The sequence below is a fragment of the Mya arenaria genome, chromosome 1, assembly GCF_026914265.1.
Source record: "Mya arenaria isolate MELC-2E11 chromosome 1, ASM2691426v1".
NCBI lineage: Eukaryota > Metazoa > Mollusca > Bivalvia > Myida > Myidae > Mya > Mya arenaria.
The window spans coordinates 32203335-32215049 of NC_069122.1; the positions used below are offsets into that span (position 1 = coordinate 32203335).

Genomic DNA, 11715 nt, shown 5'->3' on the forward strand with positions numbered 1-11715 from the left:
GACACTGAAACTGCGCCTTTGCGTATGTAAACGGTAGGCGTGGCTACATGCGCAGTTATAGTATTTAACTTAATCATGAAGAGTCGTCTTCAGTAATTTGGAGCGATTCTTCACAAATAAGAAACTAAACATTTTTAAAAAAGCTAGCATCTCTGATTGGCTGAAAATAAAGGGCAAACACTAATAACCTTTATTGCAAATGCTTAACATGATCTTTATAGGTATTACTCTGTGGCCGCTTCAATAAACATCTAAGTCTTGACTTAAAGATGAAAGGGACATCCGGCTGTTTTGATTTGCCTTTACGAGAGAAAAAACACTTTGAGTTTACCCCTTGGATTAGCCGAACTCCGGACGCGTCAATCCGAAACCCAACTCTTGGAATATAGGTTACTAGTTCACTTTTTGTTTTCTTTCTTCGAAATGCACGATGAAGCAAGTCACACTTCATACATAGCTTATTTTATTTACGTAACATTGATTTCATAAACCAACTGTGCCAAAACTTATCTTTACATTAATGTATGTCATGTAAAATGTGTTATTGTTGTTTCGTACAGCAAGGAAGTCCAACACAACCAAGAGTACACACTCTTGTTAACCACGTGTGCTTTTTATTATTTTTATTATTATTAAAGGTATTATCGCGCCTAGTTGACTTAAAATCTCTATATAGCTTTTGTGGACCCCCCCCCCCCTCAAAAAAACAAACCAAAAAAACACAACAATAGACACAAAAACAACAACATCATCAATAACAACAACAACAACAAATGTCGTCACAATGACAGAACACATGGAACCTCTAGTTCGTGCTTAGTTAGTAGGGAAATTATATGCATTTGGTGTTGTCTAAAATCCTCTATTTTTAAAAACAAAATGTTTGCATGGAGTGTAAATTTATCAGGTATCATCCAATCAGGCAAATAGTGGCAAGAACGTTAGACATTGCCAGGAAAGTGAAGCCGTACTCCTATTTCTGACAAAGGACTATCAATTCTGCTAATTACTTAATTACGGAACAAAACAACCACTAAGCACTCTTAATAGGCAGTCATGAAAAGTAAAACAATACCTTGTGGTACATAATTATACTTTCTGCAATTTGTAATATTTAACTATGATACCAAATATCAACACTGTAATTAGATTAGCTGTAGAGCGCATGTCGATGCCACGACTTTCCTAGTACATAGAAAGTCTATAATCCATACAGTATCTGCGTTAAAATATCTATACTCAGTACATTACCACTGCAAAATTAAACGATAAATTCTCAGATATTAATTAGAAGTTTTAATATTCTTTTGTAACAGAGAAACTAAATGTTAAAGAAACTACTACATTTAGATCATTGTTTTTTGACGTTACAAGTCAAATTATTAAAATAGTTTTGTTAAAACCCTTCCTTTGCCCGAGGGCTATCTACTTACCTGCAGTTTACAAATGTTTTAAAGCCAAGCACCACAGTTCTGTTAATGTCTGTAGACCTGGACATGTCCATACTCGTTTACTGATACTTTATTGTGACAAATGTAGGTTATTTGTAACAAAACAGGTAAAATCTTTACCGTTCCTATACAAATACCATTGTTTACGTCTCATTTGGGCTACTATATAATATATACGAAGTACGGTGATCCTCCGTGGTTAAACAACCAATAGGTCTCTTCACAAAGAGCTAGGGTATCGCACGCGTAGATCTTGTATCTCTCTCTGTTTCTTCAAGTATTCCAACGTCTGGATTTGACTGCAAATTGCTTAAACTTTTATCTCATGTCACTTATGTCATTTAAGCACAATTTTAGTCGTGATGGCGTCACGGCGTGGTTAAGGCATAATACCAATCTAACTTGTTTATTGAATAACACTCCTCACACTGATATATTTTCGTACACATGCTTAAAAATCTGATAAGTTGAACCTGTTTAATACATTGTGAAGCGTGTACACATTTGCAAGAATGGTATTAATTAAATATGAGTAGTAGTTAAATATGATAAGGTTAAACGATGATACTGATGGTGGTGTGAGTAGGTTGATAGATATATAATCGACATCTGTTTCAACAAAGCTTAAGTGATTGAAATTTCAAACCTGGATTAAGTGGCCACCTGTCTAAGGCAGCCACTTTGACCTTTTCCCAAAGGTGGCCGCTTAATGCAGTGTTTACAGTAATATGCAAATAGAAACTAAAGCAAAAGCTGTACTATGTTTAAATAATCCAGTACAATGTAAAATTAGCAAGTGTTCACAAATAATTATTAGAAAAACAGAACAACCAATTGGTTACTTTAACATTGTGGATGTATTGACCAGTTAAAGCAACATTGGTAACATTACGTGATAATAAACCAATCACAACTCCACAGCCGTAATTAATTTTCAATCGCGTTTTAAACGCTAAAGAGAAGTGTGGTATTCAAAGACGATATTGGAGCAAATATCAACATTTGCTGAAGGGTTCCAGCTTTTGGTATTTTTGTTTAACACTCCTTATGATTTGCCACACTTTATTTTCGTTATTAATAAAGTGCATTTTACGAACCATGAGCGAGTCACTTTAAAGTCTGGAAGCAAAAATACTATACTTAAACTATCCCATCAAAACATTTCTTAAACATATACCATCTCTTAAGGATGTTAATTAGGACAGGTTATAAAGTCACCATTATAATGTGTCTTTATCCATTTACTCTCGACGATTCATGCATTTATATTTTAATTATAAACAATCAACATATGTTATGTACCATGAAATATGTTGAATTCCTATATATATTCAAACAGCTTAAACGAGAGGAAAAATGCGATAAATCCTTAAATATTTTTTTTTAAATACTTTCAATATGCCTTTCCTCCCTAATGTGCAAATCAAGTTGAATTACAAAACAAGTGTAGTTTGCCATTAAAAGAGCAAAACATGGATTTGTGCCAAACTCAGAAAGATAAAGTCACTTAATTTTTAATAGTGTAACTTTTTTAATTTAAAAGATAATCATCTAAAATTTTCACAACTGACTCGTCATATATGTTTTAATCAGAAACTGCAATAACCACAAAATCAAGAAATTGTAACAGAATGAACAAATCCTCATCCCGATCCAAATACATGTATATACATAATTATATATTATGTTAATGAAATTGATGGTCTGACTATGCACTTTGTTGCTACACGTCAATAAAAGTTCTGTTCTGTAGATTTATATCAAAGGGAAATAATTATTATGCTTTATTTAATACACTTAAGTGCTTTAAAATAGTGAGTTTATCGAAATACATAATTTCACTGTTTCTTTCTTTATTTCTTAAAATATGAACTTAAAAGCACATATAACAAGGACTAAAATGCAATGACTTCATTTCCGGTAAGACGTCATTTGGCTAAAATTCTACGCATATACATATTTTGGCTAACTTTGACCTAAGAGTTATCCAGTTTTATACAAATGGCGGCTGTCTACTTGCTATTATGTGTTTTGAACTTATTATAGTATCAAAATAAATATCGGCTGGTTTAACCATTGTGTTTTGATAAATTGTGGCCAGGACTACGTTAAAAACGAGAGAAAAAGTGTGGCATGTGATGTTTTTAGCAATTATTCTTTCGAGGGCGTTTTACACATATATTTAGTTTAAGTTCAAACATATTTTATTCAACATATATATTAAGAAGTGCAAAACTGTGTCATACAGTGGAACCCCGTTAGCTCGAACTCCCAGGGACCAGCGAAAATACATCGAGCCTCGGAAAATTTGAACCAAGCGGGAAAGCGTACATTAAGTTTTAATAAATCGGTCCTTTACATACATTTCGAGGCAAGAACTATTCGGGCCTAGCGATTTCGAGCCAACGGGGTTCGACTGTATTTCTTTATATATGATATGTTCAGGCGGATTATAAAACGAAAGCAGAACCATCATTTTTTATCTCCAGTATATATATCCTCTCGCATATTTCTAATGTTGCACATTGAAAGTTGTTTAATCGATCGTTTTAAAGAACAAAGAAATGTTGGATTCGTGGTTTTTTTTCCACCTTGTAATTGAGTACTACACGATAACATATCCGCTAGCAGATTTAGACAGGGGCGCATCCGGCGCGCGCCCCCATTAAAATGGTTTTGTTTTTATGTCAATATCCGTGAAACAATATGAAAAGAATGCACGTGAATGGCCTTGAATGAACTGTTTCCTACAATACTAGCTTAATTTATTATAGCGGATACTCATTAAACCCTTTATTTTTTCGTATTTTTGGAAAAGGAGCGTATTTCTTGTTTGCGCTCCAAAACCGCGCCCCCTCTAACGCAAAATCCTAAATCCGTCCCTGATATTTGACATAACAAAGAATAAAACTGCTACACGTACCAGCTATACAGGCGGTGAGGAAGCATGCTACATTGCCACAGATCATTGCCCGGACAACCATTTTTGTCAGATCACTCCGTCGACTTGGCGCCAAGCTCCCTAAACCCCACAAAGTGAAGCCAAAGTTGGCGAAACCGCACAGGGCGTACGTGGATATGATCTCGGATTTCTCCTAAAATACACCAAGACAGTATTGATCATGTACTAGGGCACATATTCACAGTTTATTTCCCACTTTTTGAAAAATAGAGTTGTTTTGGCCAAAAGGGAAAAATACTTACATGATTCATTTAATGTTAAACTTGTTTTCAAACCTTTTATTCAACAAACCTATCGACCTATTTATAAATGGTCTTATATTGCTGCATTTGCTAAATAAATTAGAGATTAATGCTCCTTCAGAAAGGGGGAGGGGTACCTGGGTAAGGGGAATATATATTTTTCCCACCTCAGATAATTAGATCCAATAATTTAACCATGCTAGAAATTCTTATCTTGCCCACGGGCGAAGATAAAATGCCCGTATGGAACCCCTTTTTAATTGTCGCCACATTGTAATTACCTCCCTTTTTGAAAACAGTCGTCTGTAGCACCATAGAAGCCTTGTCTTGTGGCAATAATTAGAATGCTTATTAACTTCTTCTCGCTTCAAATGTCACCATAAAAAAAATTCACGCATAAATCAAGAAATAATTCTCCACTCTCCTCCGAACTATTTGAAGACCGATTTGACAAGTAACATAACCTGAATCACTGCGAGCATATCCATGACAACCACTAATTATCAAATATCCATACGCATTAATGTTCACTACGCACAAAAAAGTTCCAGCAAAAAATACATTTTTACACAATTTTGTTTAACTGAGGTAGGAGAAAAAGCATCTACCATAGCCGCTCGTGTAAGATAGGTTCACCCCAACCCTCGCGCAGGGTGTTTTGCGGTAACTCGGTAAACCTCGTTTCCGCAAAACACCCTTCGCTCGAGTCGGGATGAACCTATCTTACACTCTCGGCCATAAAAGATACTTCTAATCCTCTTTTCTGGAGGTGAATGTGGCCGAATATTTACTAACGTCTTAAGTCTAAGTTTAAAACGTACACAAATATCTGAATATATTAATATGATCTATAACAGATGTATAAATAATTGTAGAACCATTTAATTGTTCCATATACAGACAAAAACATAAGTGTTCTTCTAATAGCAAATGTTACATAAAGTTAACAATTGCACTTTTGAATTTGATTCTTAAACACAGACCCAAGACTTAACTGGAAATGGGTCATTGTATAACTAAACTCTCCAGCAATTTTTTACAAATTTTGTCTTTTGAGGACAACATTGCAACATTTACCTAGATAAAACCTCCTTTTATAGACGTGTCGAGTATATGTTAAGGACTACATTGCCACACTTACCGAGATAAAACCTCCTTTTCAGACGTGTCGAGTATATGTTAAGGACTACATTGCCACACTTACCGAGATAAAACCTCCTTTTCAGACGTGTCGAGTATATGTTAAGGACTACATTGCCACACTTACCTAGATAAAACCTCCTTTTATAGACGTGTCGAGTATATGTTAAGGACTACATTGCCACACTTACCGAGATAAAACCTCCTTTTCAGACGTGTCGAGTATATGTTAAGGACTACATTGCCACACTTACCGATATAAAACCTCCTTCACAGATGTGCCCGATAATGTTAAGGACTACATTGCCACACTTACCGAGATAATTATTCCTTGTTAGTCTTCTCCAGTAATGTTAAGGACTCCAAAGCCACTTTTAGCAAGATAAATCCTCCTAACACGTGCCCAGTAATTTAAACGACTACATAGACACTCTAACTGAGATCAATCCTCCTTCTTAGACGTGCTCAGTAATGTTAAGGACTACAAAGCCACTCTTAGCGAGATAAATCCTCCTAAGACGTGCTCAGTAATGTTAAGGACTACAAAGCCACTCTTAGCGAGATAAATCCTCCTAAGACGTGCTCAGTAATGTTAAGGACTACAAAGCCACTCTTAGCGAGATAAATCCTCCTAAGACGTGCTCAGTAATGTTAAGGACTACAAAGCCACTCTTAGCGAGATAAATCCTCCTAAGACGTGCCTAGTAATTTCAAAGACTACATAGCCAGTCTTAGCGAGATGAATCCTCCTAAGACGTAACTAGTAATGTTAAGGACTTCATAACCACTCTTGCCGAGATAAATCCTCCTGCTAAGACTTCTCTAGTTATGTTAAGAACTACAAAGCCATTCTCACCGAGATGAATCCTCCTTCTAAGACTTTCCCAGTAGTGTTAAGGCATAAAAAGCGTTCTTACCGAGATAAATCCTCCCGCTAAATTCTCCAGTAATGTTAAGGACTACATTGCCCTTGTCCCAGAACCAGTCCGTTGTGTTGTGGAAGGTCGTGTAGTTACTCAAGGCTTGTCTGTTTTCTATCAAAACCTTCAGGTTACCGTAAGCTATAAACTCGTAGGTGAACGTTTTTACGCCTGAAATGTAAATAAAAACATTGGCTTATGTATATAAACTGCTCTTAGTAAATGTTGTTGTTTTTTAGAAAATATTTTATTTAAGTTGAGAAAACAGAAATTTCCGTTGACAGAAAACAGTAGAAACTAAATTATTGTATTTTTTCGTAACTGACGAGAATGCAGTTAGAAAATACATTTGCCGTAAAAGGAAAGACTGACATGTGATGTATAAACTAAAAGCTACACTCTCATAGATTGACTGACACTTTTTTTGTTTTGGAATGAGCCAATTTTTGCGTTAATGTCTGTTAATCAGTGACATTAGACTGTTGACCAAAGAGCAGATCGCAGTTTTTATATTTACGTTTGAATATTAATGTTTTATGGTTAAAAGCATTACTAACACTTGAAACATGAAACTTTTGGCCGTTTACCACTCAATTTGGTTTGTTCTATTGTGTTTTATCTTATATGATTGAATTGAAAGCAATGATGCCAAAATTCAGCTGATTCTGAGACATTTTGTTGAAAAAACAACCCTGTCCATTTGTGATAGCGCAGCTTTAAATACAACCTTTAGTCTATTTTTTTGCTAAAGTTTAACATTCAAGGTTTTCCTCACCTATTAATTCCGCCACTTTCCGACAGTCTCCGGTTTCAACGCCCATGAAAAAGGAGACGGGAAACAACACGTACGATGTTATAAGCTGAAAACTAGTTTGGGTTTTATATTGCTTCACAAACTGTGTATTCGTTGTGAAAGAAAACTAAAAACCAGTTTTATCGTTTGTTATACGAAACTTTCGAAACCTCCTCCAAAGGCGGTTTCGTCAGTTCGTTCTATCCGAAAACTAGCCAATTTTTAAAAAGCAAAATGTCAGACAGTCATCCAAACGTGTGTTGAAATACTATTTAGTTAAGAGAGTCAAACGACCATCTGCGGTATCATTGTTTTGATTTTTTTTGGAAAAATGGCTATTTGCTGAAGCTTCATAGTTTTGTTGAAGCCAGTGTACACTAAATCATGCATTTGTGGCAATAATACACTTCACTGGCAATCAATTTAAACTTAGCAATACAAAATGCATGTTCAAACACTACAAGTGTGTGTATACCACGTGATAATTTACGTCATAAATGCTACGTCGGAAGGCAATATTTTGCTTCGAATGAAGACTTAAAACAAGAATAACATGAAACATAGCGCAGTCTACGCCTCTTAAGGAGGTCCGCCTTCGTTATTTTACCAGAGTTTGATTGGGAGTTTAGTTTCTTCAAACACTTCGACAAACCTTTTCACAATACGGCCGTCTGACGGAGCAATGTCAAAACATTATTTTGGAAACAGGTTTGTCGAAGTGTTTGATTAAACTATTTACCTTATCAAACTTCGGTAATAAAACAAAGGCGGGGCTCTGTAAGCGGCATGGACTGCCCTTAATTTTATTTGAAATGGTGTAGTAAAAGAAAAGTTATCTATGATTTAAGTCTTAATTTTAAGCAAATTATTGCCTTCCGACGTAGGATATATGACGTCATTTATCACGTGGTATACACACACTGTCAGAAACTGATTATCTATTTTAAAAGAAAGCATAAATAAAACGGCTACGTTGAATCATTTAATGCCCTGTAACACACCTCAGATCTATGGTGGAACTTTTTTATTAAAAAAAAAAAAACAACAAAAAACAACAAAACAGCATTTATTTAATACGGGCTTGAAGACAAACGCAAAGCGAATGTGAACCAAAAAAGCTCGTCATACATTGTTCATATAAAGCGCGTGCATGCCGGCAAGCAAATTGTACATGTTTAAGGCGGGGTTTGACCTCCGTTAACCAATGAAAATCAATACGGAAATACCCGAGGTACATGTACAATCCACCTTCGGCACTTCCATGAAAGGAGTGGAGAACACATAGTATGAATACACGTCTAAAGAGTACTTCTTTTGACCGGAAATTATATTTAATAACTCTGCAATAATAATACAAAACGAACAGGGTTTGTCATAAGAATTGTGTTTTTTTTACCCCACATCTTAAAAAATACCGTTTAAACTGGATATCTAAATAATTTGGTTAAATGTATTTGTGCGCATTTTACGACAGCTGATGTAAACAATGATTTGCATATAGGCACATTGCAGGTGCACGTGACGTCTTCCTTCAATGTGTACATTATATTGAAACTTTCATCATGATGCAATATTACGGATTTAACGTTGCTTTCACGGTGAGTTGTACTAAGAATTATACTTGTTATTGTAAATTCAATCGTTCATACGTTGCTGTCTGGACACCATAATGACATAACGTTGGTTTTTACGGATAATGAACAAGTTGATGCAATCGGTATCCAATTATGACCTTCAGGTCATAACTTATGACTCATCACTATACATGCCAAACTAACTGTTAACTGTGCGATTGTGTATTTCGTTTATTGTATTGTAAAATTAAAGTATTGAATAGAAATGTTAAAACTTAAGTAGTGAAAACTAAATCTAAAAAATTATTCATTTTTCATTAAAAACCATAGTGCAGGCTTATGGTAAACCTGAGAAGAAAAGTGAGCCTGGTGTGGGGCTCAGTCTCACGACCGCAGGAACACTACAGTAGCACGGCGCTCTTGCCAACTGAGTTAAATGGGCAGCTGGTTTCAACTCACACAGACTAGACTCGTCCGCCCAGGCATTAAAGGGGCTGTCTCACAGATGATAAAATAGCGGAAAAAAAGAAAATTGTCGAAGAATATCATAAATTTGGCATCAATGTGTACAATGCATTGAAACTTACTGAAGTATCACATAGTTTACAATTTATTTAAGTTCAGGAGATATTTCATATTTATCCATTAAAAAAGATTACCAGATAGAATTCATTCCTTATGCGTGATTAGCTAGTCGGTGTCCTGAGATTCGTTACAGAATAAACTGTTTTTGGTGCTTATAGATCTGTGACACGGTCCCTTTAACCATTTAGGCCGACATATAGGCACTTCTGCTCTTTTACTACTGCCACGATTGTTGGTAACCTGAGTGTAATTATGCCCAGTGAGGTGATTTAACACAACACTGCAGCCGGAACTCTATATAGCTACTCAGAGCTAACTCGGGAGCTTGTCCTAACCCAAACACTCTTCAACCCAGTTTAAAAATTAAAAATGTTTATTGAATTAAAAATTTTGTCATGGCAGAGTGGGGCAGATGACTCGCGAATATTTTAAGCGATAAAGATGTATGAATGAAATTACAGAGAAAACACTTCAGCATAAATAATGAAATCAAATGTTTAGTAATTCATAATTTGTTATAGAGGGGAGGGTTCGGGAGGGGTTTCCCCTCCCGACAACCATCAAATTTGGCATGTTTGACCTGGTTTCAACAAGCATTATAATGTGAGTATTATATATTATGAACCCAGGGGAGGTTTCAGCATAAAAGGCAGTGTTTCTTTTTGGCAGAATTACATGATAACACATGATAACACTAGAGCTACAGTGTCTTACTGGTGATTTTTTTACAAAGGTTTTCAGAAGGATACCAGGTACCTTTAGGCGAGATAAAATGTATTGACATGTCGTGCTTAAACTGGCACATATTTCCGCACAGAATTTCTTTAAGTTAACCTCTTTTCAAAATTATTCAGCTGAAGGCATGTATAAGCATGCAAGACAGTTTTAGACAAACTCTTTCCTACAAAGTAAAAAATGACAGTTAAGTTATCAATTATGTAAATGGGAGGGGTTTCCCGTCCCGACAAGCAATGTTTAGTTCAGCACAAAAACAGTGGCGGTTTTTCCAATATCTTTCAGAACGTTTTTAACTTGCTTGTAGATCAGTGATTTTTCTTCATGCAGTGTGCAATTTACTCTTCATAACAGCTGTTTTGACTTGAGATAGAATATGGTCGAGAAATATTTTCTTCTCAATTTGTTCTTAAAACACAGTCTATATGAATTACTTAAAAAGGGATATTGTTTATATAAAATTAACAAGACATACAATGCCAGCTCTAATATAGTAAAGCATAGGCATAGCAAAATTTAAAACATTTTTATTATATATGCTTTGTGGTGATTTATAGACATTTATAATCAATAAAACAATCTTTCACTGTTTCAGACATATTGAGATAGATAGATAGATTTAAGGAATGCACATACATGGACATTTAACATAAACAACATGTATAGTAAATAACATTATACATACATGATATTATCAATAGCCATGACAGGCACACCGAACCAAGGATGACACAAAAAAGAGAAAACTCTTATTTCCATTGTGGTCCATTGAGAATTTTTTTACTGTTTGAAATTTCAGCCGGCTCTCAAATAAATATTGAATCCCATCAATTTAAACTGGTAGGCCAGAGATATGTTAATTGAGTATGTTGTATATACTTTAAGGGTGTCAATGAGTGTATGTTTGGGTAGGTGTTGTGTTATTTTCCTTTCTTATTTTAAACAGACCCAGGAGGAAATGATGATGAACCAGCCAGACAGCCCGCCTGCCACCCCGCCGAGCTGTACTTGGTGTATGCCAACATGCCGACATGCTAAAATTTGTTAGCACTTCAAGATCATATAATGGAAAGTTGTATCCAAACTGAAGTATGAAGTGAGTAAGTTTGGTCATATTAGCCCATTGATACTTTTGTTCCATTCCTAAGTTAATTTCTTTCATGTTGTTTGTCAATCATTTCTGGTTCTGCTTTGATAATAATATTATTTTCTAATGAAACTGCTGACTTAGTCTTTGGTCTGTATTGTGCATCTATTTGCACATTTTGTTTGCTCTTTTAAGCAAACATTACATTAATTGCAGATTCTATAAG

At 35.3% G+C, this 11715-nt stretch overlaps 1 protein-coding gene across 1 annotated transcript; it reads right to left on the reverse strand.

The window, feature by feature from the left end:
• Positions 1-4445: 4445 nt before the first annotated feature.
• On the reverse strand, positions 4446-7575 carry LOC128226450 (uncharacterized). Its single transcript, XM_052936330.1, has 3 exons — positions 7491-7575; positions 6713-6886; positions 4446-4546 (listed from the first exon to the last, which is right to left on the reverse strand). Exons 1-3 carry the CDS (start codon positions 7534-7536, stop codon positions 4446-4448), a joined length of 321 nt encoding a protein of 106 aa, XP_052792290.1. The 5' UTR covers positions 7537-7575.
• Positions 7576-11715: the final 4140 nt, after the last annotated feature.

What these genes read in the sequence shown, in the direction of transcription:
- LOC128226450 (XM_052936330.1), bottom strand. Translation starts at nt 7,536, where the DNA reads ATGGGCGTTGAAACCGGAGACTGTCGGAAAGTGGCGGAATTAATAG. An exon ending in GAAAGTGGCGGAATTAATAG is followed by an intron (nt 6,887 to 7,490) that starts GTGAGGAAAACC and finishes TTTACATTTCAG; the next exon opens with GCGTAAAAACGTTCACCTAC. An exon ending in TAGCGGGAGGATTTATCTCG is followed by an intron (nt 4,547 to 6,712) that starts GTAAGAACGCTT and finishes GGTGTATTTTAG; the next exon opens with GAGAAATCCGAGATCATATC.